The 23,461-nt window shown below is 41.5% G+C and overlaps 1 protein-coding gene across 1 annotated transcript in view; it reads left to right on the top strand.

The window, feature by feature from the left end:
• LOC124594514 (glutathione S-transferase 1-1-like) overlaps positions 1 to 14,617 on the top strand; it is a 30,003-nt gene extending 15,386 nt beyond the window's left edge. Inside the window, exons 3-6 of the mRNA XM_047132887.1 lie at positions 7,275 to 7,333; positions 12,767 to 12,905; positions 14,038 to 14,199; positions 14,477 to 14,617. Of these exons, the coding sequence (XP_046988843.1) occupies positions 7,275 to 7,333; positions 12,767 to 12,905; positions 14,038 to 14,199; positions 14,477 to 14,617 (501 nt within the window). The remainder of the gene's footprint in view (positions 1 to 7,274; positions 7,334 to 12,766; positions 12,906 to 14,037; positions 14,200 to 14,476) is intronic.
• Positions 14,618 to 23,461: the final 8,844 nt, after the last annotated feature.

Here is a 23,461-nt window from a genome sequence, read left to right as displayed (position 1 = left end):
ACTTCTGCACTTGGGCATTAAGACAGGATGCTCCAGATATATCATGCATCTTGTTTAGTGATGAAGCCACATTTACGAATCATGGCCAGTTAACCCGCCGAAACATACATTGTCTGCTGACACTTGTCTGCTGACAAACCCAGTTGGCCAGAATGAGATTTTCACTCTGCAGCGGAGTGTGCGCTGATATGAAACTTCCTGGCAGATTAAAACTGTGTGCCCGACCGAGACTCGAACCCGGGACCTTTGCCTTTCGCGGGCAAGTGCTCTACCATTCTGGAAACATCCCCCAGGCTGTGGCTAAGCCATGTCTCCGCTATATCCTTCCTTTCAGGAGTGCTAGTTCTGCAAGGTTCGCAGGAGAGCTTCTGTAAAGTTTGGAAGGTAGGAGACGAGATACTGGCAGAAGTAAAGCTGTGAGTACCGGGCGTGAGTCGTGCTTCGGTAGCTCAGATGGTAGAGCACTTGCCCGCGAAAGGCAATGGTCCCGAGTTCGAGTCTCGGTCGGGCACACAGTTTTAATCTGCCAGAAAGTTTCAAACCCAGTTGGCTTCGTCAGGTGGAACGTCAGAGTACGTGGAGTGTAAACGTATGGTGTGGGACAGTGAACCTCAGCTCATAGGCCCGTGGTTCATAGACGGAACACTAAACGCGCACAAGTATCGCAGCCTCCTAACAGCCCATCTTCCACGGCTACTGGAAGACGTTCCTCTGCAGTCTAGGAGGAACCTGTGGTACCAGCATGACAGCTGTACAGCCCATAGTGCACAAAGAACGACAGCATGTCTTCGTAAATTGTTTCCAAATCGTTGGATTGGATGCAGAGGAGCTGTACCCTGGCCGGTCCGTTCCCTGGTTTTGACGCCTGTACACAGTTTTCTGTGGGAATAGCTGGAAGACGCTGTCTACAAGGACATACCAACTTCACCTGATCATATGTAACGACGTATTAGTGGAGCCTGCTCCGAAATCTCCACTGAAATACTAGCATGTGTGCAACAGGCGTACCGTTTCAGACTGGAAGCGTGTATTGCCACTGTCGGAAGTCGTTTTCAATACAACCTACTATAGTCAACTGTCTCGTTATAAGTCAAAATCCACGTAACTAGTGTATGCACTTGTGCTGCTCATAGTGTGTGCTACCACAGGCATAGTTAAGGGAGACGAAAAGGGTGACTGGAATTCGAGAATAGGAAAAGGAAGAGAAGGAAACGTAGTAGATGAAAATGGAATGGGGGGTGAGGAATGAAAGAGGAAGCCGACTGGTAGAATTTTACACAGAGCGTAACTTAATCATAGCTAACACTTGGATCAAGAATCATAAACGAAGAGTGTGTACATGGAAGAAGCCTGGAGATACTGACAGGTTTCAGATAGATTATATAATGGTCAGACAGAGCTTTAGGAACCAGGTTTTAAATTGTAAGACATTTCCAGGGGCAGATGTCGACTCTGACCACAATCTATTGGTTATGAACTTTAGATTAAAACTAAAGAACCTGCAAAAAGGTGCGAATTTAAGGAGATGGGACCAGAATACTGACAGAACCAGAGGTTGTAGAGAGTTTCAGGGAGAGCATTAGGGAACGATTGACAAGAATTGGGGAAGAAAATACAGTAGAAGAATAACGGGTAGCTTTGAGAGATGAAATAGTGAAGGCAGCAGAGGATCAAGTAGGTAAAAAGACAAGGGCTAATAGAAATCCTTGGGTAACAGAAGAGATACTGAATTTAATTGACGAAAGGAGAAAATATAAAAATGCAGTAAATGAAGCAGCCAAAAAGGAATACAAACGTCTCAAAAATGAGATCGACAGGAAGTGCAAAATGGATAAGCAGGGACGGCTAGAGGACAAATGTAGGGATGTAGAGGCGTATATCACTAGGGTTATGATAGATACTGCCTGCAGGAAAATTAAAGAGACCATTCGAGAAAAGAGAACCACTTGCATAAATATCAAGAGCTCAGATGGAAACCCAGTTCTACGCAAAGAAGGGAAAGCAGAAAGGTGGAAGAAGTACATAGAGGGTCTATACAAGGGCGATGTTCTTGAAGACAATATTATGGAAATGAAAGAGTATGTAGATGAAGATGAAATGGGAGATATGATACTGCATGAAGACTTTGACAGAGCACTGAAAGACCTGAGTCGAAACAAGGCCCTGGGAGTAGACAGCACTCCATTAGAACTACTGATAGCCTTCGGAGAGCCAGCCCTGACAAAACTCTACCATCTGATGAGCAAGATGTATGAGACAGGCGAGATGCCCTCAGATATCAAAAAGAATATAATCATTCCAATCCCAAAGAAGGCAGGGGTTGACAGATGTGAAAATTACCGAACTATTAATTTAATAAGCCACGGCTGCAACTAACACGAATTCTTTTACAGACGAATGGAAAAACTGGTAGAAGCCGACCTCGCTGGATATCAGTTTGGATTTCGTAGAAACGTTGGAACACGTGAAGCAATACTGACCCTACGACTTGTCTAAGAAAATAGATTAAGGAAAGGCAAACCTACGTTTCTAGTATTTGTAGACTTAGAGAAAGCTTTGACAATGTTGACCGAATACTCTGTTTCAAATTCAGAAGGTGGCAGGGGTAAAATACAGGGAGCGAAAGGCTATCTACAATTTGTACAGAAACCAGATAGCAGTTGTAAGAGTCGAGGGGCATGAAAGGGAAGCAGTGGTTGGAAAGGGAGTGAGACAGGGTTGTAGCCTATCCCCGATGTTATACAATCTGTATATTGAGCAAGCAGTAAGGGAAACAAAACAAAAATTCGGAGTAGGGATTAAAATCCATGGAGAAGAAATTAAAAATTTGAGGTTCGCCGATGACATTGTAATTCTGTCAGAGACAGCAAAGGACCTGGAAGAGCAGCTGAACGGAATGGACAGCGTCTTCGGAGGAGGATATAAGATGAACATCAACAAAAGCAAAACGAGGATAATGGAATGTAGTCGAATTAAATCGGGTGATGGCGAGGAAATTAGATTAGGAAATGAGACACTTAAAGTAGTAAAGGAGTTTTGCTATTTGGGGAGCAAAATAACTGATGATGGTCGAAGTAGAGCGGATATAAAATGTAGACTGGCAATGGAAAGGAAGGAAGTCGTTTCTGAAAGTATTTGTATGGAGTGTAGCCATGTATGGAAGTGAAACGTGGACGGTAAATAGTTTGGACAAGAAGAGAATAGAAGCTTTCGAAACGTGATGCTACAGAAGAATGCTGAAGATTAGATGGGTAGATCACATAACTAATGAGGAGGTATTGAATAGAATTGAGGAGAAGAGAAATTTGTGGCACAACTTGACTAGAAGAAGGGATCGGTTGGTAGGACACATTCTGAGGCATCAAGGGATCACCAATTTAGTATTGGAGGGCAGCGCGGAGGGTAAAAATCGTAGAGGGAGACCAAGAGATGAATACACTAAACAGATTCTGAAGGACGTAGGTTGCAGTAGGTACTGGGAGATGAAGCAGCTTGCACAGGATAGAGTAGCATGGAGAGCTGCATCAAACCAGTCTCTGACCTGAAGACCACAACAACAACAACAACAACAACCACAGGTGTAGTAAAGCATGGTGTGGGAACTTCGCGAAAGGTTGTTATTGTGGTCTTCAGTCCTGAGACTGGTTTTCCGAAATACCATGCCTCGTACTAGAATCCTGCAACGAAAACCATTAACTTCATAATTTACCTTATTTTGTTAATGTCAACTGGAATTGTCCTATTTAAAAGTGTAGTTTGCACAAAAATGCACTTTCGAATTATTATTACAATTTATTGATTGCCTAACAATAATAGCCCCTGATTACCATTTCATTCTGTGAAACCTGCTCATAAATAGCACTTTCCATATCTGCAGTATTTTCTGTGTAAATTTTAGGTGATTCGCCTTGTATATTTAACCTAAGTAGCCAATTCAGTTTTTTATTTCTTTACTGTAATTTCATTCCCTCATCCCAAGCGGCGAAGGTGGGCTGGCAGCGGAATAATACTCCACATTTCAGCCTAAAGAGTTTGGATACTCCACATTTCAGCCTAAAGAATTTGGATACAAACGCGAGTTAAGAATTTTAAAAGATTGAATTGTGGAACGTTTTTTAAAAAAAATGCATATAACGACGCATTTCATTGATGGCATTTACAATTACACATAGGAAAACGTTGTTATAAATGTTTAAAAAAATTACTTGCGAGGAAGTTAAAATAAAAAAAAATGTACTGCATTACACTCGTATGAGAGGGACCTGCATATTGGACTAGTAAAGTGAAGAAAGGGCTTCGATCGGTTCTTTTCAGCTAGTTGGTGTTGATGAGGCTACTGGGTGCAGGTTGGTTGGCTTGTGGGATAAGTGCAATGTTGGAGAAAGGTACGAAAATGGGGTTCGCGTAATGCATAGATCGGATGGAGGCCAGGTAAACGTCAAGACGAGGAGATAAAACAGAGGGATGGGGAGGCAGAGGAACCCTGAAGTTGCCAAGGGGTAGGTAGAAGCCAGCCAAATCTGATAGGAGGGATAGACGTCAAGAAGTGGGAGTCTGTTAAAACTGCCATGGGAATGGACCAGGTGCGTCCCACTACTTTGCTTGTATCGTACCTTCCCGTATCCTGGCCCAAGCAATACGAGTTGTGCACCTTTCTGTGGTTCCATCGCATACCGACTTCTCCGTAACATCGATAAGTTTTCCGCTGAAGTGGTTCCCTCGTTCTGTCGTTTCGCAGTCGGCGTCTGAGCCTCTGTTACCTTCGCTGGTTACAAGATTTCAGATTAAGTGTTGTGCGAAGGCTCCTGTAATCCATAGTGATGAGATATAGACTGAATTTCAATGTTCGCTGTCAGAGAATTTATGAAGTACTTGTTGATCAGCAGCTCTCGCATCTGCCGTTACAAATATAATTCGACGATGACCACAACCAAGGTGTATGCGTTGTTTTGACCACATCGTTTCATCCTGACAGCAACGACTTCACTGAGGTCCACGCACTCGTAGCATACCAGTGATCTGCTGCCCGTGAAATACTCAGGGCCTATGTGACATTGGAGACGAGTACAAAATTGTTGAGGCTTTCGTGGCCACTTGTTGACAAACTGCCTATTGGCTTCTGTCTCGGGTTCTTCGGCCGACCTTCCTCTAATGATTTTTCTGACGTTTCGCCAGCACGAGTGGCTGGCATTGTCAAAGCTTCACCCTCCATTGCCGGTGGTGAACTGGAGCCGAGCTCGCGGGCGCAGACTATATGTACCTGGCGCGCCAACGTCCGAGGGCTTCTCCGCGGTCATTTCCGGTGCGGTTCTCCTCTTGCTACCTGCGACGGTCGTTCGCTGCAGTACGGGAAGCCAGGATTCGTTTACCTTAAGGCTTTCCTCTTTCTTGTTCAAACTGTTAGCGTGTTTTTGTATCTCTACAGCTTCTCTGAACAAGCGCGTGTGATAGTGTTTCTCTACAGCCAGAACTTCCGTGTCGGCATATTTTATTACGTGGTCGGTCTCATTCAGTGCGTGCTCTGCCACGGCCGATTTCTCCACCTGCCCCAACCTGCAATGTCGCTTATGCTCTTTGATCCTGGTGTTAATGGAGCGTCCAGTCATTCCGACATAAACTTTTCCGCATGTGCACGGTATGCGGTATATTCCCGACATTGCAAGTGGGTCTCTTTTCTCCTTCGCCGATCTAAGACACTCTTTGATCTTCCTTGTCGGTTTGAAAATCGTCTTTACGCCATGTTTGCGCAATATACGGCCGATTCTGTCCGTCACTCTGGGAATGTATGGCAGAAAGGCCGTACCCGACATTTCTTTTTCTGGTTCCTTGTCGGGAATATACCGCATACCATGCACATGCGGAAAAGTTTATGTCGGAATGACTGGACGATCCATCAACACCAGGATCAAAGAGCATAAGCGACATTGGAGGTTGGGGCAGGTGGAGAAATCGGCCGTGGTAGAGCACGCACTGAATGAGACCGACCACGTAATAAAATTCGCCGAAACGGAAGTTCTGGCTGTAGAGAACCACTATCACAAGCGCTTGTTCAGAGAAGCTGTAGAAATACAAAAACACGCGAACAGTTTCAACAAGAAAGAGGAAAGCCTTAAGGTAAACGGATCCTGGTTTCCCGTACTGCAGCAAACGACCGTCGCAGGTAGCAAGAGGAGAACCGCACCGGAAATGACCGCGGAGAAGCCCTCGGACGCTGGCGCGCCAGGTACATATAGTCTGCGCCCGCGAGCTCGGCTCCAGTTCACCACCGGCAATGGAGGGTGAAGCTGTGACAATGCCAGCCACTCGTGCTGGCGAAACGTCAGAAAAATCATTAGATGAACGTCGGCCGAAGAACCCGAGACGGAAGCCAATAGGCAGTTTGTCATTGGAGACGAAGTGTGATATACGTCTTGGTCCGATAGAATATACTGAAATACAGTATATTATCTTATCTGTGTGGGAAGGTCATGCAAATTACTTCTTGGTCGACTGACATCTCGAACTACAGTTTCCTCTTCGACATGACTGTACGCTGAATTGATGTACACCTGGCATTCTGAAACTCGGCCACATTGATGATGTCACAGGCTGAGATTAAGCGATGGAAGTTTTCCTCCATAAGACCAATGATAGGACTTTAACTTGATTTTGATAAATTGTTAATAACTAGTACATTTGTTGATAACAATGTCTGAAAATTGGTATTTTGACTAATATCAGCATGCTGAACATCATGGCAATCTCAGAATTGCCATTTTTCTAAAAAGTCATCGGAAGTGAATTTCCCATGGTGCTGCAAGACTAGATTGCACAACAACTAGGTTTTCGTACAATCTAGTCTTCCTTATTGCACGGCCACGGGGTATTCACTTCCGACGATTTAAAAGAAAAATGATAATTCAGATATTGCCATGATGTTTCGCATTCTGATATTAGTCAAAATACCAACGCCAAGCGTACATCGAGAACTGCCCCTCCATAGAGTATGCAACAATTGGATATATACATCAAGTTCAGGTTGTCATATGTGCATAATATATTTTATGGAAAATGAGCCAAGGATGAAAATTATGAAAATGACAAATATTACAATGAATACACAAACCAGAAATTGTCAGTGGTTAGGTTTTCATTTTTTGATATGACGATTCATGTATAGGATGTATGAATAACTGAACTGTACGCTTTCTTCCTTAGGTCACATTTTAGTTTCTGTGTCGTCATAGATACTGTTTACACAAACTTGTGTACTATGTGTTTCTCGATCATTTCAGAAAATTCCTCAACATACCATTCCTGCACTGGAAGACAACGGTCTGTATCTTGCTGAAAGGTAAGGAATAATTATTAATTACAATTATGTATCAAGTCTTTAGTGACCACTAGCTAACGATTTTCTCACATGGAGAAAAACAATACATTCTACATGAGAAGTGCACCTGATACTGATGAAAAATAATATTAAACTGAAAAAAAACATATATTAATGTTTGCTTTAGCGTTTCAGTGATAACTTTAGCATTATACTTCTTGTTCAATCTGGCAAGTATGTTGGAGGAAATCATACACGGCTTCTACAGTTCACGACGTTTAACCGCAATATTTATGTTTGACCGAGGAATGAACTACATTGACGTATTACATATGATAAATATGAAAATAGCATGGACAAACTGACGGAGTAGGTACAAGCTCCATGTTTTCTAAAAATTCTGAAAAACAAAGAATATGCTTGGGAAGCAGCACCAAACCTGCAAAACAGAGAGGCTTATAAAGAAGAATATACTGTGCATTAGAGCGAAACAGACGCATATAAAGGAGTGAAGAAAGTTTTATGAGAAAGAAACTTCACATTTGTTACCATCAAGATAACATGTACTGATTTAAGATAAGAAAAAGGACGAACTATAGAAGGTCTATCTGGTTCTAAACCAGCTGTTGTCTTGCTAAAGAATATCAACGCGGAAAAATGAGTCACCCTTTAGCAGCCCGAATAGTAGCAGTACTGAGAGAATTTCGAAGAAATACGCGGCTAGCCGAAATGTATTGGATCAAAACTGCAGACAGTCAATCCAAACAGGAAACATATATAGGCGAATAAAAGCAACGAATAAAAGCATCCTAAAGTACCTGCTAAGGACTTTCTATAAAAATGTAGACCACTAAGAAGATATTAATGGAATAATGAACGGGCGCAATCAAAAATGGCTCAAATGGCGCTGAGTACTATGGGACTTAACATCTGTGGTCATCAGTCCCCTAGAACTTAGAAGTACTTAAACCTAACTAACCTAAGGACATCACACACATCCATGCCCGAGGCAGGATTCGAACCCTCGACCGTAGCGGTCACGCGGTTCCAAATTGAAGCGCCTAGAACCGCTCGGCCACGCCGGCCGGCTTCGCAGTATCTATCTCTGAAGGTGATGCCACGCACTCTTCCTTCTTGAGTATCAGGAAATTCTCCTTTAAAATTGCTAATGAGTCGTAAATGAGTGACAAATCACAATTATTTGTCAGTTTAGGAGTATCTGTTACACGTAGTGCAATTAATGGGAGGATGTTCAGTAGGGCTGAGTATGAAATTCACACAAACAACAATTTAATTAGTATACGAGGCGGTCGGAAACAGTATGAAAAGCTTGTAAGGGTATTGCAGCTTAGGTTGCGATGAGAAATGATTGTTAAGAAAAGAATTCGATACGTTGCAACGTTTCCAAGTGAATTAGCATTGAAAGGAGCCACAATCCCGTTGCGCCCGCAAATTCAAGCAGCCCTCCAGAGAAGGTGTCCCCAGACATGTTCTGCGTTTGGGTTACTAAAACCGGACAAGAGAGCAATACAAAAACTGGGACTGTAGTAAGTATGAAACCCGACCTAAAGGCTGAACTGTGCCACGCGCTGTCACCTACGCTATGAGAACAACTGACAGTAATTGTATCTAGCGGGTCGCTTATACGCGCGCGCGCAACGTCATGATTGGATAACTTCAATCCTAATTAACTCGGAAACGGAGCAACGTGTCGAAGTTGTTTCTTAACCATTTTTTTCTCAATATAGTCTACCCCATTTCTAAAATCATTGGGGGAAGTGGCAACAAAACGACTATTCACGTTGCTGTGTAGAATATATGAGTCTGGCGACATACCATCTGACTTTCGGAAAAGCATCATCCACACAATTCCGAAGACGGCAAGAGCTGACAAGTGCGAGAATTATCGCACAATCAGCTTAACAGCTCATGCATCGAAGCTGCTTACAAGAATAATATACAGAAGAATGGAAAAGAAAATTGAGAATGCGCTAGGTGACGATCAGTTTGGCTTTAGGAAAAGTAAAGGGACGAGAGAGGCAATTCTGACGTTACGGCTAATAATGGAAGCAAGACTAAAGAAAAATCAGGACACTTTCATAGGATTTGTCGACCTGGAAAAAGCGTTCGACAATATAAAATGGTGCAAGCTGTTCGAGATTCTGAAAAAAGTAGGGGTAAGCTATAGGGAGAGACGGGTCATATACAATATGTACAACAACCAAGAGGGAATAATAAGAGTGGACGATCAAGAACGAAGTGCTCGTATTAAGAAGGGTGTAAGACAAGGCTGTAGCCTTTCGCCCCTACTCTTCAATCTGTACATCGAGGAAGCAATGATGGAAATAAAAGAAAGGTTCAGGAGTGGAATTAAAATACAAGGTGAAAGGATATCAATGATACGATTCGCTGATGACATTGCTATCCTGAGTGAAAGTGAAGAAGAATTAAATGATCTGCTGAACGGAATGAACAGTCTAATGAGTACACAGTATGGTTTGAGAGTAAATCGGAGAAAGACGAAGGCAATGAGAAGTAGTAGAAATGAGAACAGCGAGAAACAACATCAGGATTGATGGTCACGAAGTCAATGAAGTTAAGGAATTCTGCTACCTAGGCAGTAAAATAACCAATGCCGGACGGAGCAAGGAGGATATCAAAAGCAGACTCGCTATGGCAAAGAAGGCATTTCTGGCCAAGAGAAGTCTACTAATATCAAATACCGGCCTTAATTTGAGGAAGAAATTTCTGAGGATGTACGTCTGGAGCACAGCATTGTATGGTAGTGAAACATGGACTGTGGGAAAACCGGAGCAGAAGAGAATCGAAGCATTTGAGATATGGTGCTATAGACGAATGTTGAAAATTAGGTGGACTGATAAGGTAAGGAATGAGGAGGTTCTACGCAGAATCGGAGAGGAAAGGAATATGTGGAAAACACTGATAAGGAGAAGGGACAGGATGATATGACATCTGTTAAGACATGAGGGAATGACTTTGTAACACCTCCGTTTATTTATTCCGACCTGATCTGATCGAATAGCAGCCCAATAATTATTATTAATGTGACCGTGTACCTAATGGGGCTGGCAATCGGAATTGACTGCTACGGAAGTTGTTACTTTCCAGTTCGTCCTTCTCAAATGCTGTAATAATGAAATGTCTGGTAACAAGGAAAACACCAACACAGTTTCACTAATTACGAACCTATATTCGTCTCAAAAACACAAAAAGGAAGAGACAGCCACTGCCTTCGTCATACATATCTAATTACGGCTAATCTCAGCACAGGCTTCTTCATTTTCCATTATCGTCACACGCTACTTCATCACTGTACCCAACACTGCAATCCAACACTGCAATCCAAAGTGATGCCGGCGCGATAGACGCGAAACCAAAATATCGGCACTAGAAATATCACTGATCACTCTCGTAATTATACTTCTTCACTTTCCCGGTATTATTCTAGTACAAAGGGTTTAAACCACGGCGATGGCAACTCCCTTTGTCGTTAAAGCCTTGCATTACAACAACTGGCCTCCACACATCTCTACCCGCAACATGGCACTGGTTCAACTCTACACTCGCTCTCGCAACACGACACAATCGATTGTTCGCCCCATCGACCTGTGCCGAGTGCAAATTTGTAGTAAGGGCCTACGGACCCCTTACAACTTCCATGGTGCTAGAGGGAGCTGTAGAGGGCAAAAACTGTAGAGGAAGACAGAGATTGGAATACATCAAGCAAATAATTGAGGACGTAGGTTGCAAGTGCTACTCTGAGATGAAGAGGTTAGCACAGGAAAGGAATTCGTGGCGGGCCGCATCAAACCAGTCAGTAGACTGATTACCAAAAAAAAAAAGTCTACCCTGCAACACCCTTACAAACTTTTCAGACTGTTTCTGACCACTACTACTACTGGATGCGGATATGGAGGGGCATGTGGTCAGCACACCGCTCTCCCGGCCGTGTCTCAGTTTCCGAGACCTGTCAAGTAGCTGCTCAGTTTGCGTCAAGGCCTGAGCGCACCCCTCTTGGCGCTCGGAAGACCGGATGGTCACCCATCCAAGTGCTAGCCAAGGCCGACAGCGCTGACCTTCGGTGATCTGATGGGAACCGCTGTTACCACTGCAGCAAGGCCGTTGGGTTCTGACGACCCTATAGATCGCATATTCAGTTTTTATTGGAATAAACTGGGCGATGGCTTGTTGATTATGAACCACACTTATTTCAAAATTCTGTGCCCCACAGTTTAATTACTCACTTTAAACCAGCTTCCACATAGGTGATTGATTCTTAACGTTTTGTACTGTTCGTTCACTTAGGTCGCGCTCACCTTGTCATCAGTCAGGTCCCAAAAAACCATTACTGGTCTCTCGTCAGAACTTCGCCCCTTCAACTGCATCTGTCTCAGTTTATTCCACATTACGCAATGATAATAAGTACTTAGTGCCCTTTACTGTATCATTTCGTGCATTTCATGTGTCATTCCACCAACCAGCTCAGCATACGCCTTTCCTCGTCTCTCGCACAACACTGAAAAACTGTTCCAATCCCTTGTTCCTTTGATTTTATGTTGATATTAGTTCCTCTTAGATTAATTAGCATTTAAATTACGAAACGTGTACATCTACAACATTTGCCCGCATTTCAAATTTACGTTTCACTCTGTATACTGTCATTTGCTGAAAATCTTATATATATATATATATATATATATATATATATATATATATATATATGCTGAATCATTCACAAAATATTGCAGGTTTTATGCCTGATGCAAGTTGTTGATACATCAGTTACAGTTACAGGATACTAAGCAGATGTCTTGTATAAATAATTTCACTGTGAGTCAACATTTTTTTTTTTTTTTTTTTGCCTGTATCTCGTGGTCGTGCGGTAGCGTTCTCGCTTCCCACGCCCGGGTTCCCGGGTTCGATTCCCGGCGGGGTCAGGGATTTTCTCTGCCTCGTGATGGCTGGGTGTTGTGTGCTGTCCTTAGGTTAGTTAGGTTTAAGTAGTTCTGAGTTCTTGGGGACTGATGACCATAGATGTTAAGTCCCATAGTGCTCAGAGCCATTTGAACCATTTTTCAACATTTTTGGTTTCCAGCTGAGACACATGATCAGCAGAAGGTTGCAGCTTAGGGCTATTTGTCAACACCATTTGACTTCATAGACGGCTTACTGTCGTGATATCATTGTAATTATGGTTACCTTACCGCAAGATGATAGAACTAATAATCTAAAGCCTGCTGCTGAAACAAGTTGTATGAAACTTCTCGTCTTCAGAGAGACATTCACAGAATGTTTGTTTAGATATTCGGTAGCGAATCATACAGACGTAATAAATTAACATCACGATCTCACTATGTACCTGAATGTGCGGCGACAGCATAGAATTTACATCTGAGCTTGTATGTTTCTAATAATTTGGTGCTCTGTTAACAGCCGTGCCATTGCCATGTACCTCATCTCAAAGTACGCGAAGGATGACTCTCTCTACCCGAAGGATGTCAACAAACGTGTTCTTGTCGATCAGAGGCTGTTTTTTGATCAAGATTTGTACAACAGAATTTTGAATGTTCTCGTAAGTGTCGCATTATTGCCGTTCATACAAAGAAACAAATCACATTCTGTTTTTGTTTAGTATCGTCAAAATGAGAAAATGAAATACTTTTACTTTTAGTTCCATGGTTTTCATTCGATAAATGACCTTAATTTGAAAAAAGTACCCAAGTTCAGTCGCCATATCTCTCTCCTTTGTTTTCATATGACTGGTGGCCAACCAGCTACCCATCTTCAGAGCATTTGTTACAATTGCAGAGTAACCTGTCGAATGTGGACCTGAATGTTCACTGTCAAGTTAGCAACTGATACAACAGTCTCCTTTCTGTGAGCATGCGCAATCTGTGGCATGCTATGCATTTTAGGACAACACACTCGCCATAGCCACATTGTCACTGACGTCACCAACCCACTAGCGACGTGACGCGCTCAAATCAAGGGTAGTCGATTTTGAGCAAAGACTCGAAAACGGGCTTTAGCAAAACACGGCCCCATCTCCCCTCCTGCCTGTTGGAAGTCGATAATCATTAGGTTTAATTATTCAAGTCTCGGCCTTCAGTTGGAGCAGTGAAGATTTCATTATTGATCTCAGAGTTACTTTATACGTATTCATTTCGTAATAGTGGTGGGGTACAGCCTAATTAATGTTATACTTTGTTCCCATAGTTTGTGTTGTACTACTAATATTTAACATTGAATCAACTCTGAATGAAACAGGAGGCGTTGTATTTGGAGAAAAGGCCTCATAGTGGATTTCCTCTTTAAGTATCAATTTTCTAAACTTCGATTTTTCCTTGCCTAAACAAAACAAGTTCCCCTTGAATCAATTGCAGTCCGAAGAATGATGTCTTATCGTATGTGATTATATATTTTGCGCCAGACCATACTCACTATGCTGTAAGCACAGTAAATACGTCATTAGTTGGATTGCTAAACACGTCTTTAATTACAGTTTTAATCGTTTCGGTTACGTGGTTGATTCTGTGGACCCAATGTATAACGTAAACGTTACATTATTAATGTCTTTCTACTTTCAGTATCTCATTTTGTGTACCTTCCGTGTATTTTTATGTCTTGTACTTTTTAGAACCCACGTTCTTACTATATCGTTGCAGTTATTGAGATCTGCATTTAAGTTAATTTCCTGTCAACAGCGGCCAAAATTTTATAGCGAACGAACGGATCCCAGCAGCATCGATAAAGTAATTGACGGTCTGGAAACCCTAAGCAGAATGCTCGATGGCAAACAGTGGCTAGCTGGAGACAAGATCACACTTGGTGATTACGCTGTCGCTAATTCTTTGTCGACATTAGAGGTAACGTAAAGCTTTCTATTCAACTTTCAAGAAGTTAAGAATATACGATCAATCTATCTAATACGAACTAGTTAATTTTGATTCCAAACGCCCTGAGTGGTTGCAACAGATAATGTCGTCGAAACTTTCCCACCTTAGTTCAGCAGAAATATCCTTAAAGTTTTAGTGACACCACCAGGCTCAATTCCTATGAAACTCAGAAAAATTATTTAATTTAGACAACCAAAATACTTATGTTCAACAATTATTTGGGTGCTGATGTTATATCTCACTTCAGTTTGTTCCAGAAAGTGGAATTGACCCTACGAAGCAGCCTGACATCAAGGAGTGGCTTCCACGCGTTGAAAGTTCTCACCCAAACTACGGAGAACGCCTCAAAGAATTACCTGAGGGCTTTAAGAAAATGGCGCAGAAGTAAAAGCACCTACCATTTACAGATTTTGTATTTATGTAATACAACGTTAACAGTTATCTAGTGAAATAAAATTTATTGACAATAAGTACACATTATATGCAAAGAGCGAAAGACTTTCTAGAATGAATTTTTAAATGTCCAGCGTACGGAGTGCGCGTTGTTCCGAAAATTCCTTACAGGTTAAAACTATTTAAGACCTGTCTGTGTCTATCAGCAACCGTAACTCACAGTGGTCTTAACTGTTGTCTGTGCTAAGGAGAATAAGTTCACATTTGGTACAACAAAGTCCTATACTGTACGCCTCTGTTGAAGATGGTGATGATATGTCCATGACGAGCTCCTTAAGCCCAATTCCAGCAAACTTTTTTATGGAAAAATTCTAAGAACAGGCACAGAGAAACGCTGTCAAAAAGAACGAACGTCCGGCGGTTTTACGTAAACGATACCTTCGTGTTTTGCAGACAATGGCTAAGAGAAATGATAGTGTCTTCATATACGCCTTAATAAAATTAGTTCTAAGATACAGCTCGTCAAGCAGGGAGAGGCAAATGGCAAAATAATGTAAATTTAATGAAAATTCTGCTTGCACTAGTCTTCATGAAATAAAATGGTAGCTTCGGCCCTCACGAACGGACCGTTACTTACGCTGGGATTCAAATTACCATCCGCAGCAATAGTGTAGTGGTATGGAAACGTTTGCAAATAGAGGGAGTCAGGAAGATTTGTGAACCAGAGCAGCTCGACGCAGAAGTGGATTATCTGGTTCATGCGCTACTGAATGTCTTCTATTCATCTGTTGAAAGAAGTGTTGAGACCAACACGTAAAGATCATAGTGGTGTACTACTGTCTCCAAAAGCCTAAGTTTTCCTGTCTTTATTAAAGACGCAGCTGACGCTTTAGGGAAGATCCTGAAGAAACGGAACATCGCCGTAGTGTACAAACACATATGAGCGATGCCATGTCTTAGCTCGGCCACGAAAGATCAACAATCACTGGAAAGAGCAGGAGTTGTGGAAGCACACATGCACCGTAGGTGTCTATTACCCGTGCTCGCGCCTTCCATTTATATGTGTCGCGTTTGTCACCACTTCCGGACGCTGTTGCATTTACTCATTTCGCCCGTCACTGCGGCTGTTCTTGCAACGCTCGCGACTACAGCGGCTGTTTTCGTCTCCATTGTCTATCGCTATTAATTTTACTTTGTTGGCGTTACGTTTGACAACCACTCCATTGTAATTTTCTTGACAGGCGATGAAGCCCCAAGTTTGTCTGACTATTTTAGTGATTGTTACAAGTTGTTGTCTAATAACCCCTGGTAGCTTGAAGTTAATTAAATGTGGCCAGATCTTCAGGTTTACGCGGATCGTTGAGATACCGATTCAGTTCGCAGTATTTAAGTTAGAAACCCGTTAAACTCTTGTGGCTATTCCTTGTGAACGCCTACTCCTGCAATGTCTCATGGCGAATGATGTTCTATACGGAAGTTTCTCCTGTGATTCCATTATTGACGGGCAGAGTTCACTTGGCTCCATGAAAGCGCACTTTCATTTAATCTAATTACAAAGGAGCTATTTCTCCTTCTCTCATTCCATTGGTTTGGCAGTAATACTTCGAACTGCTTGATGAAAACAGACAGGTATATTTTTCCCATGAGCTATGTGGATGTGGTGCTGTCACCTTGCTGAATCATTTGCGTCATCTCGCTCATGGCTCCTTACTTCGGTAATTATTTGAGAAGACGACGATCGCTAGTACGATCTGTCTGGGACGCTCAGATATTTCTCGATCCTTTTCGGCTGTTTCACTAACCCTTCTTCCTAAATGGCCTGTATTTTCGCCCACTTCATTTGATACTGCTTTTTCCAATATATGAATTCCTTTAGTCTATTGTGTTGCAAGCTCCATACGGGCTGTTTGCAAGCCAGAATTGGCTACCGTCACCTCATTTCACAGCTCTATTGAATTCCGTTCTGTTTCCTTTAATTCTGACGCTGCAATTCAGCCCATTTCGTTTCTGACAGTTCAGTAGGTAAACCGACCTCTTCGTGTTCAATTACTGTTTGCGACCACCAACATCTGACCCCGTTTGCCGAAACTCAAGCGATTGGTTCTGCAGTTTTCTTTCCATATCAGGTAATCGTTGAGTCAGGGCTTGATCTCAGTCCAACTCCCTCTGTCTTCAGACAATTCCTTTTGTTTCTTCTGCGCCAAGCTCTTTCGTTATAATGATGTTCGGGAATAAATTCTCAAAAGTAAGTCTGTCACTTGATGGGACATCCTCTATATTACTGTTAATATTCTGCCGTGAGGAAGATCGTGTGGAGATCAAGTTACCTTCCCTGAAATGAATACTATTCTGTTCCTCTTTGAGGTTTTCTGCGGTATCATTCACATCGTTCTCGATAGTAATTTCCCTTCCAGTTTTAAATTAACCGGAAGACTTCCAAAACGCACAAATATATGTTCAAATGTTTTCTGGCTCCGATTATCTTCATACGATTTACTCTGCAACGCGCACCAACACAAAAATATTCAAAAACTATATCCCCAGTGCTTAATATGTGTTGTTGTTGCGGCCTTCAGTCCGAAGACTGGTCTGATGCAGATCTTCATGCTAGTCAACTTTGCGTGCCTCTTCATTTCCGAAACTACTGCAACCTACATCTTTCTGATTCTGCTAATTGTATTCATCTCTTGGCGCCTCTCACTCTTACCTTCAGTACTAAATAGTGATCCCTTAATGACTCAGAATGTGTCTTATCAACCGATGACTTCTTTTAGTAAAGTTGTACCATGAATTTCTTTTCTCCCCGTTTCTCTCCTCATTATTTACGACATCTACTCATTTAATCTTCAGAATTTTTCTGTAGCGTCACATTTCAAAAGCTTGCATTCCGTTCCTGTCTAAACCGTTTATCGTCCATGTTTCACTTCGATTCATATCTCCACACCATACAAATACCTTCAGAAAATCTATATTCATTTTAACAAATTTCTTCTCTTGAGAAACGCATTTTTTGCCGTCGTGAGTCTACTTTTTATCCTCTCTGCTCCTGTCATCATCGTATCTTTTACTGCCCAAACAGCAAAACTCATCTACCACTTAAAGTATCTCGTTTTCTAATCTAGTTTCTTCGACCTCACTTGATTTAATTCGACTGCATTCCAATATGGTTGTTTTACTTTTGTTGATGTTCATGCCGTCCAGTTGCTCCTCCAAGTCATTTGCCGTCTCTGGTGAAATAACAGTGTCAACGCCAAGACTCAAAGTTTTTATCTCTTCTACCTTAACTTTAATTCCTACTCTAAATTTTTCTTTGGTTTTCTTTACTGAATCTCACACATACAACAAATAGGCACTCACAACAGTCACACATCCCTGTCACAAATGCCACCCACAAACAGAAAGTCAAAATTTTTCGTTTAAAAAGAGAGCATGGCAACTCACAGTTAAATAAATGTCCCACCAAAACAAACGCTAGTAACAAGACACTCAAAACAACGACGTACAATTAAACACATCTATAGTTACTTGTTGAAATGGCTCATATTCTAAACTCTTTGGTCTTCTTAATAAATCTCTGTTTGTTTTTGTACTATAATTCTCTTTAAAGATGATTTACCCCTGTCGATGTGACATCACATACTCCACACAGGGTGTCGTGTCTTGCATATGAATGTTGCTCTTGTCCGTTAATGTACGGGCGTCCTGACAGGGTCGTTACGTGCGATGTTATACGGCTTGTAGATTAGGGATTTAAAACGGTGTTGTATTGTGCTTGCGCATGCCGATTCCGAACACTGAAGAATCCAGCAGACTGATCTGCTTCCTACTGCTCCAGCACAATCACCCCCACGTTTACTTCCCTCTGTGCCCTGTTGCACAACGGAAACGCCCAACACTCTGCATACCTCATGTGTCAAACATGAGCAGGAACTAATATAAAACGACAGCGTTGCTATCTGGTTCCCAACGCGAAATAAACCAAGCTAACTCAGGATAAGGTACCTTTTTTTTCTTAGGATTACATACCTGGTAAAAACGGAACCCCTATAGAATCATCTATCTGTCTGTCCGTCTCTTAAAAAAGCATATTTTTCATAAATGTTTGGAGGCCGGCCGGTGTGGCCGTGCGGTTCTAGGCGCTACAGTCTGGAACCGAGCGACCGCTACGGTCGCAGGTTCGAATCCTGCCTCGGGCATGGATGTGTGTGATGTCCTTAGGTTAGTTAGGTTTAATTAGTTCTAAGTTCTAGGCGACTGATGACCTCAGAAGTTAAGTCGCATAGTGCTCAGAGCCATAAATGTTTAAATTTATGTCAAATACTGTGATCTACTGTCCCTTGGCGGTGTACGAAATTGAAGCTTCTACGTCAATGCAGTCAAAAGATATGGCGGTAATATGTTTTGATACAAAATCACTCATCAAACGCTATATGGTACTTCCAGTTGGCCTAGGATCTTGAAATTTGGCAAGAGGCGAGGTTTCAAAGTACAACAAAAGCAGAAAAGCAGAATTGTGTAGACACGTAACGTTTAAGTGTTAATACAAACTAACGCGCTTACGTGATAAATGGATGTTTCGTTATGTTTCCTTTTGAGCTATCAGCTAATGACTGTTACACGTCACCCCTAATTCAACTCCTCAAGCAGAAGTGGGTGGATTAAACATCTGAGCTAAAAACGGTGTAGAACGGAAACGGTCGGTCTCCGATCAGGGGTTCCTATTCAAAATGTTCTGTACTCACTCCCCTCTAAAAGCCCTAGAAGTTCGTATCGGCAGTTTCTGAACACCCTGTATACATTATTAAGTTTGTACCGAACCCACTGTGCTCGCACATGGCCAGTTTTTTTAAAACTTGTCACACCGGACAATCGCCATCATTTGTTACTTTTCGGACGCCATATTTATACACTGCCAATCTCGAAAAATAGAAACAATTTGAGAGTCATTATCACAATTATTTTGAGTCGTTGATTACATATGCATTTGATTAAGAGTACTACTTGCAGTCCTAGCCATCTTGAGCTTTGTTACATCAGCTATAAAGATGACTACGTTTAACCCCTGTTTTCCCTGTTTTATAACAAACAACAAACAAAAATATAGCCACGATGTGCAAACATACTAAATCTTCCCTGCACTCGACACCAAATGTAATCTGTCGTACGTTTTTCTGTAATGCACGTTTGCATCAAATTTGTAAGTGCTGTAGATGAATGGTATAGGCATCTTCATGTAGTACTACATGGACAAATGGATGGCGCGCTTCGTAATGTTTGTTCACTGAATAACGTACTACTAAAATAAAGAACTGTTTAAAAATCAGTGAATATAATGAAAATACTGATACTTTCTACACGAAAGATGGAACACGTGTGGATTGAATTATTAGCATCGCAGCCCACAAATTGCAGATTTGTTTATTACAAACAGGTATGCAGCTCTGAACGCTACTACACGAAAGTAACAATGTTATGGATGAATAGCTGTACTGCGGGAGTTATGGTAGAGGTGAAGTCATGTTCAGTCAGATGAAGATTAGACAATGCAAATTTATTCATCAGTGTAGCTAAGTGTGAATGTATGTAGCAGCAAGGAGATGGTAAAGCTGTTTAACCAATGTGCCAAAATAATTCACTTCCAATAGAGATGAAAACTACGTTGGCAAGAATATATACAAATTCTTTATTTATTCTTATTAACTGCTGAGAATGACGAAAAAGAAGACGCAGGTAGAGCCACAATTTTGAGAAAATCAGATAAAACGGATTTGTGTACAGAAAAATCACTTTGGTGTTGTGGAACGTGATCCAAGTCCAGTGGTTAAATAAGTTGCTAACCACTCAGAGTGCTATAATAAAATTCCTTGTTTTCTTCACTAAGAAATTCAAGTCCATTTTATTTGTGTCACTAAAAGGTACTACAAAATAGAAACACGAAAATTCTGCTGCTATTACGTGATGAACAGTCATTCCTCGTTTCAGAACAAACTACTTCTCCCACTGAATGAGGCCACTATAATTTTTCTTATCCTAAACGACTCCAAGATCCTCTGTTCTAGTCCAAGCCTTGAAACCTGGATAATAGCAGGCTTTGAGGTGCCTATATATTTTCTTGATGTACTGTCAAAACTGAAGCTTTCTACTGCCATATATAAAGATTTGCAGTAGTTAATACAAACTTCCGCATTCTGAAATGTAGAATGTTTCGGACGTTTCTCAATCGGCGCGAGCTGTGTCCAGACACAGGGAACTTATATGGCGTCAAATACACCATTAGTGACGATGACGTTATGAGCCTGCACAGCGAATCGAGCAGCAAAGATTATGAAACTTACTACTTCCAACGGAACAGTTAAATGTGCTGAATACTATGGCTGCTTGGGAAATTATCGCAGTGCCGTAATTACCAGTTCCCTTTATGTGAAGGTCTGCAGCGGCCTGCTGAAGTGTCAAGAATTTAATATGCGTTTACCAGTGAAAAATGGTTTAGAAGACATACGGCATCGTCTATGTCCCAATAAAAGTTTATTATGTCAAACAAATTTTCAAGCCGTCGACTGAGAATTTAAACTTCAATGTTTAATCTTAGTGATTACTAGATGATATTTTTATGGAGAATTTTTGTTAATTACCTTAATTAATTTCAAGCAATTAAATCTTATTCAGAGACAATTTTCGCTTTGGAGTAGTGTGTGCACTGATTTGAATTTTCGTGGTAAATTAAAACCGTATGTCATACTGAGACTCCAAACTACAACCTCCACTTTCCGTAGGCAAGTGGTCTGGCGACAGAGCTATCCATGCACGAGTTCCATCTCGCCTTCACAGCTTCACTTCCGCCAGTACCTCATCTCCTGGCCTCCAAACTTCACGGAAGTTCTTCAGCATACCTTGCAGGGCTAACACCTCTGGAAGAAAGGATACTGCAGGCACGTGGCTTAGCCACAGCCTGGTACGCGTTCTGTTCATGCTGCTGTTGTAAATGCATTCCAAGAATGGCAAGATGAAAGGTGAACCATCTGAAACTATATTTTACAAGATATTACCAGTGCCAAAGCCGTCGGAATAACACTGTTTACTTTGGTATTTCTCTCCAAACAGTGAACTTTAAGCTGTATGCTGGATCAACAGTAGCGTTAATGTGTATTTGCAATGTTATGGAACAGATTTTTATTAGTTTTGATAAATTTAAACCATAGTATTAACTGTGGTACCGACAGCACATGTTGGCATTACCAGTAGAAGTTGACAGACATTTTGTGCTGCAAGAGAAAATTACATGAGGATATTATCATGTTTGGAATTATCAGCAGGAGATGGTAAACATTATGCAAAGTGAATACCCTAGCGTTGAGTTGTTATAATGTTTGTGTGACTTTGAAAGCATAGCAACCATCGTTTCTTACCTATATGAATGTGTATCAGCACTGTTCAGTATGACGTTTCATCGAAGTGTCATGTACTTTCCACTGAATGACAACAGAAGACGACAACGATTGAACTGTGAGACGATGTTAATATCCTGGCATAGGATCACTGTAATGTTTAGCGGACTTTCCTGTCCGTTTTAGAGACGAGTTCTTTTGATGAATTTACACTTGGGAATACCATTGTTTACTTAGGAAATCTGCCATATCAAACTGCATAGCTAATTTCCGTGGTACCAGTGACCTTGTTCTTGGCTACGTCGTACCGGTCTCACGAGAATGTGGCCGCTGTCACTTCAAGCTTTAAGTTAAATCAGCGGTAGTATTCATATGTGTTTTCCAGCGTTATAGAGCTAATTCTTATATATTTTATTGAATTTGTGCACAGTATTAATGCGTGGTGCAGGGATCAAACTACGCTCATCTATTAACCTATAGTTTACTTCAGTTGTGTCAATAAGTGAGCCGCGTAAATTTTAGTAAGTGACACAGAAATCAAAGAGGTCGAAATGTTTCATTTGAAGGTCCATTGTGGTTTCAAACTCCAGAGTGGACACTGAACTTCGGTGACCAACAAGTCCTGCTAAACCCGTAAGTCTTACAAACAGTGCCATTATGAAAACTATGTAAACTTTTTGGTATTACACAACAATTCATTTACAACAGTAGTGCCACGAGTTTCTTGCTCGAAATCTTATTTATTTTGAGAAATAAGACAATTTTATTTGGTGCAAACTTTGATCTTTCCTTCGATATATATATATATATATATATATATATATATATATATATGTGTGTGTGTGTGTGTGTGTGTGTGTGTGAGAGAGAGAGAGAGCCAGCCCTGACAAAACTCTACCATATGGTGAGCAAGATGTATGAGACAGGCAAAATACCCTCAGAGTCCAAGAAGAATATAATAATTCCAGTCCCAAAGAAAGTAGGTGTTGACAGATGTGAAAATTACGGAACTAGCGATTTAATAAGCCACGGCTGCAAAATACTGACATGATTTCCTTACAGACAAAGGGAAAACTGGTAGAAGCCGACCTCGGAGAAGATCAGTTTGGATTCCGTAGAAATGTTGGAACACGTGAGGCAGTAATGACCCTACGACTTATCTTAGAAAATAGATTAAGGAAAGGCAAACGCCGCGCGAGATTAGCCGAGCGGTCTATAGGCGCTGCAGTCATGGACTGTGCAGCTGGTCCCGGCGGAGGTTCGAGTCCTCCCTCGGTCATGGGTGTGTGTGTTTGTCCTTAGGATAATTTAGGTTAAGTAGTGTGTAAGCTTAGGGACTGATGACATTAGATTTCGCACACATTTGAACATTTTTGAAAGGCAAGCCTACGTTTTTAGCATTTGTTGACTTGGAGAAAGCTTTTGACAATATTGACTGGAATACTCCCTTTCAA

This window comes from Schistocerca americana, chromosome 2 (genome assembly GCF_021461395.2).
Source record: "Schistocerca americana isolate TAMUIC-IGC-003095 chromosome 2, iqSchAmer2.1, whole genome shotgun sequence".
In the NCBI taxonomy this organism is placed as follows: Eukaryota; Metazoa; Arthropoda; class Insecta; order Orthoptera; family Acrididae; genus Schistocerca; species Schistocerca americana.
Note: the sequence above shows the minus strand (reverse complement) of the source record. Positions and strands in the feature narration are given on the sequence as shown.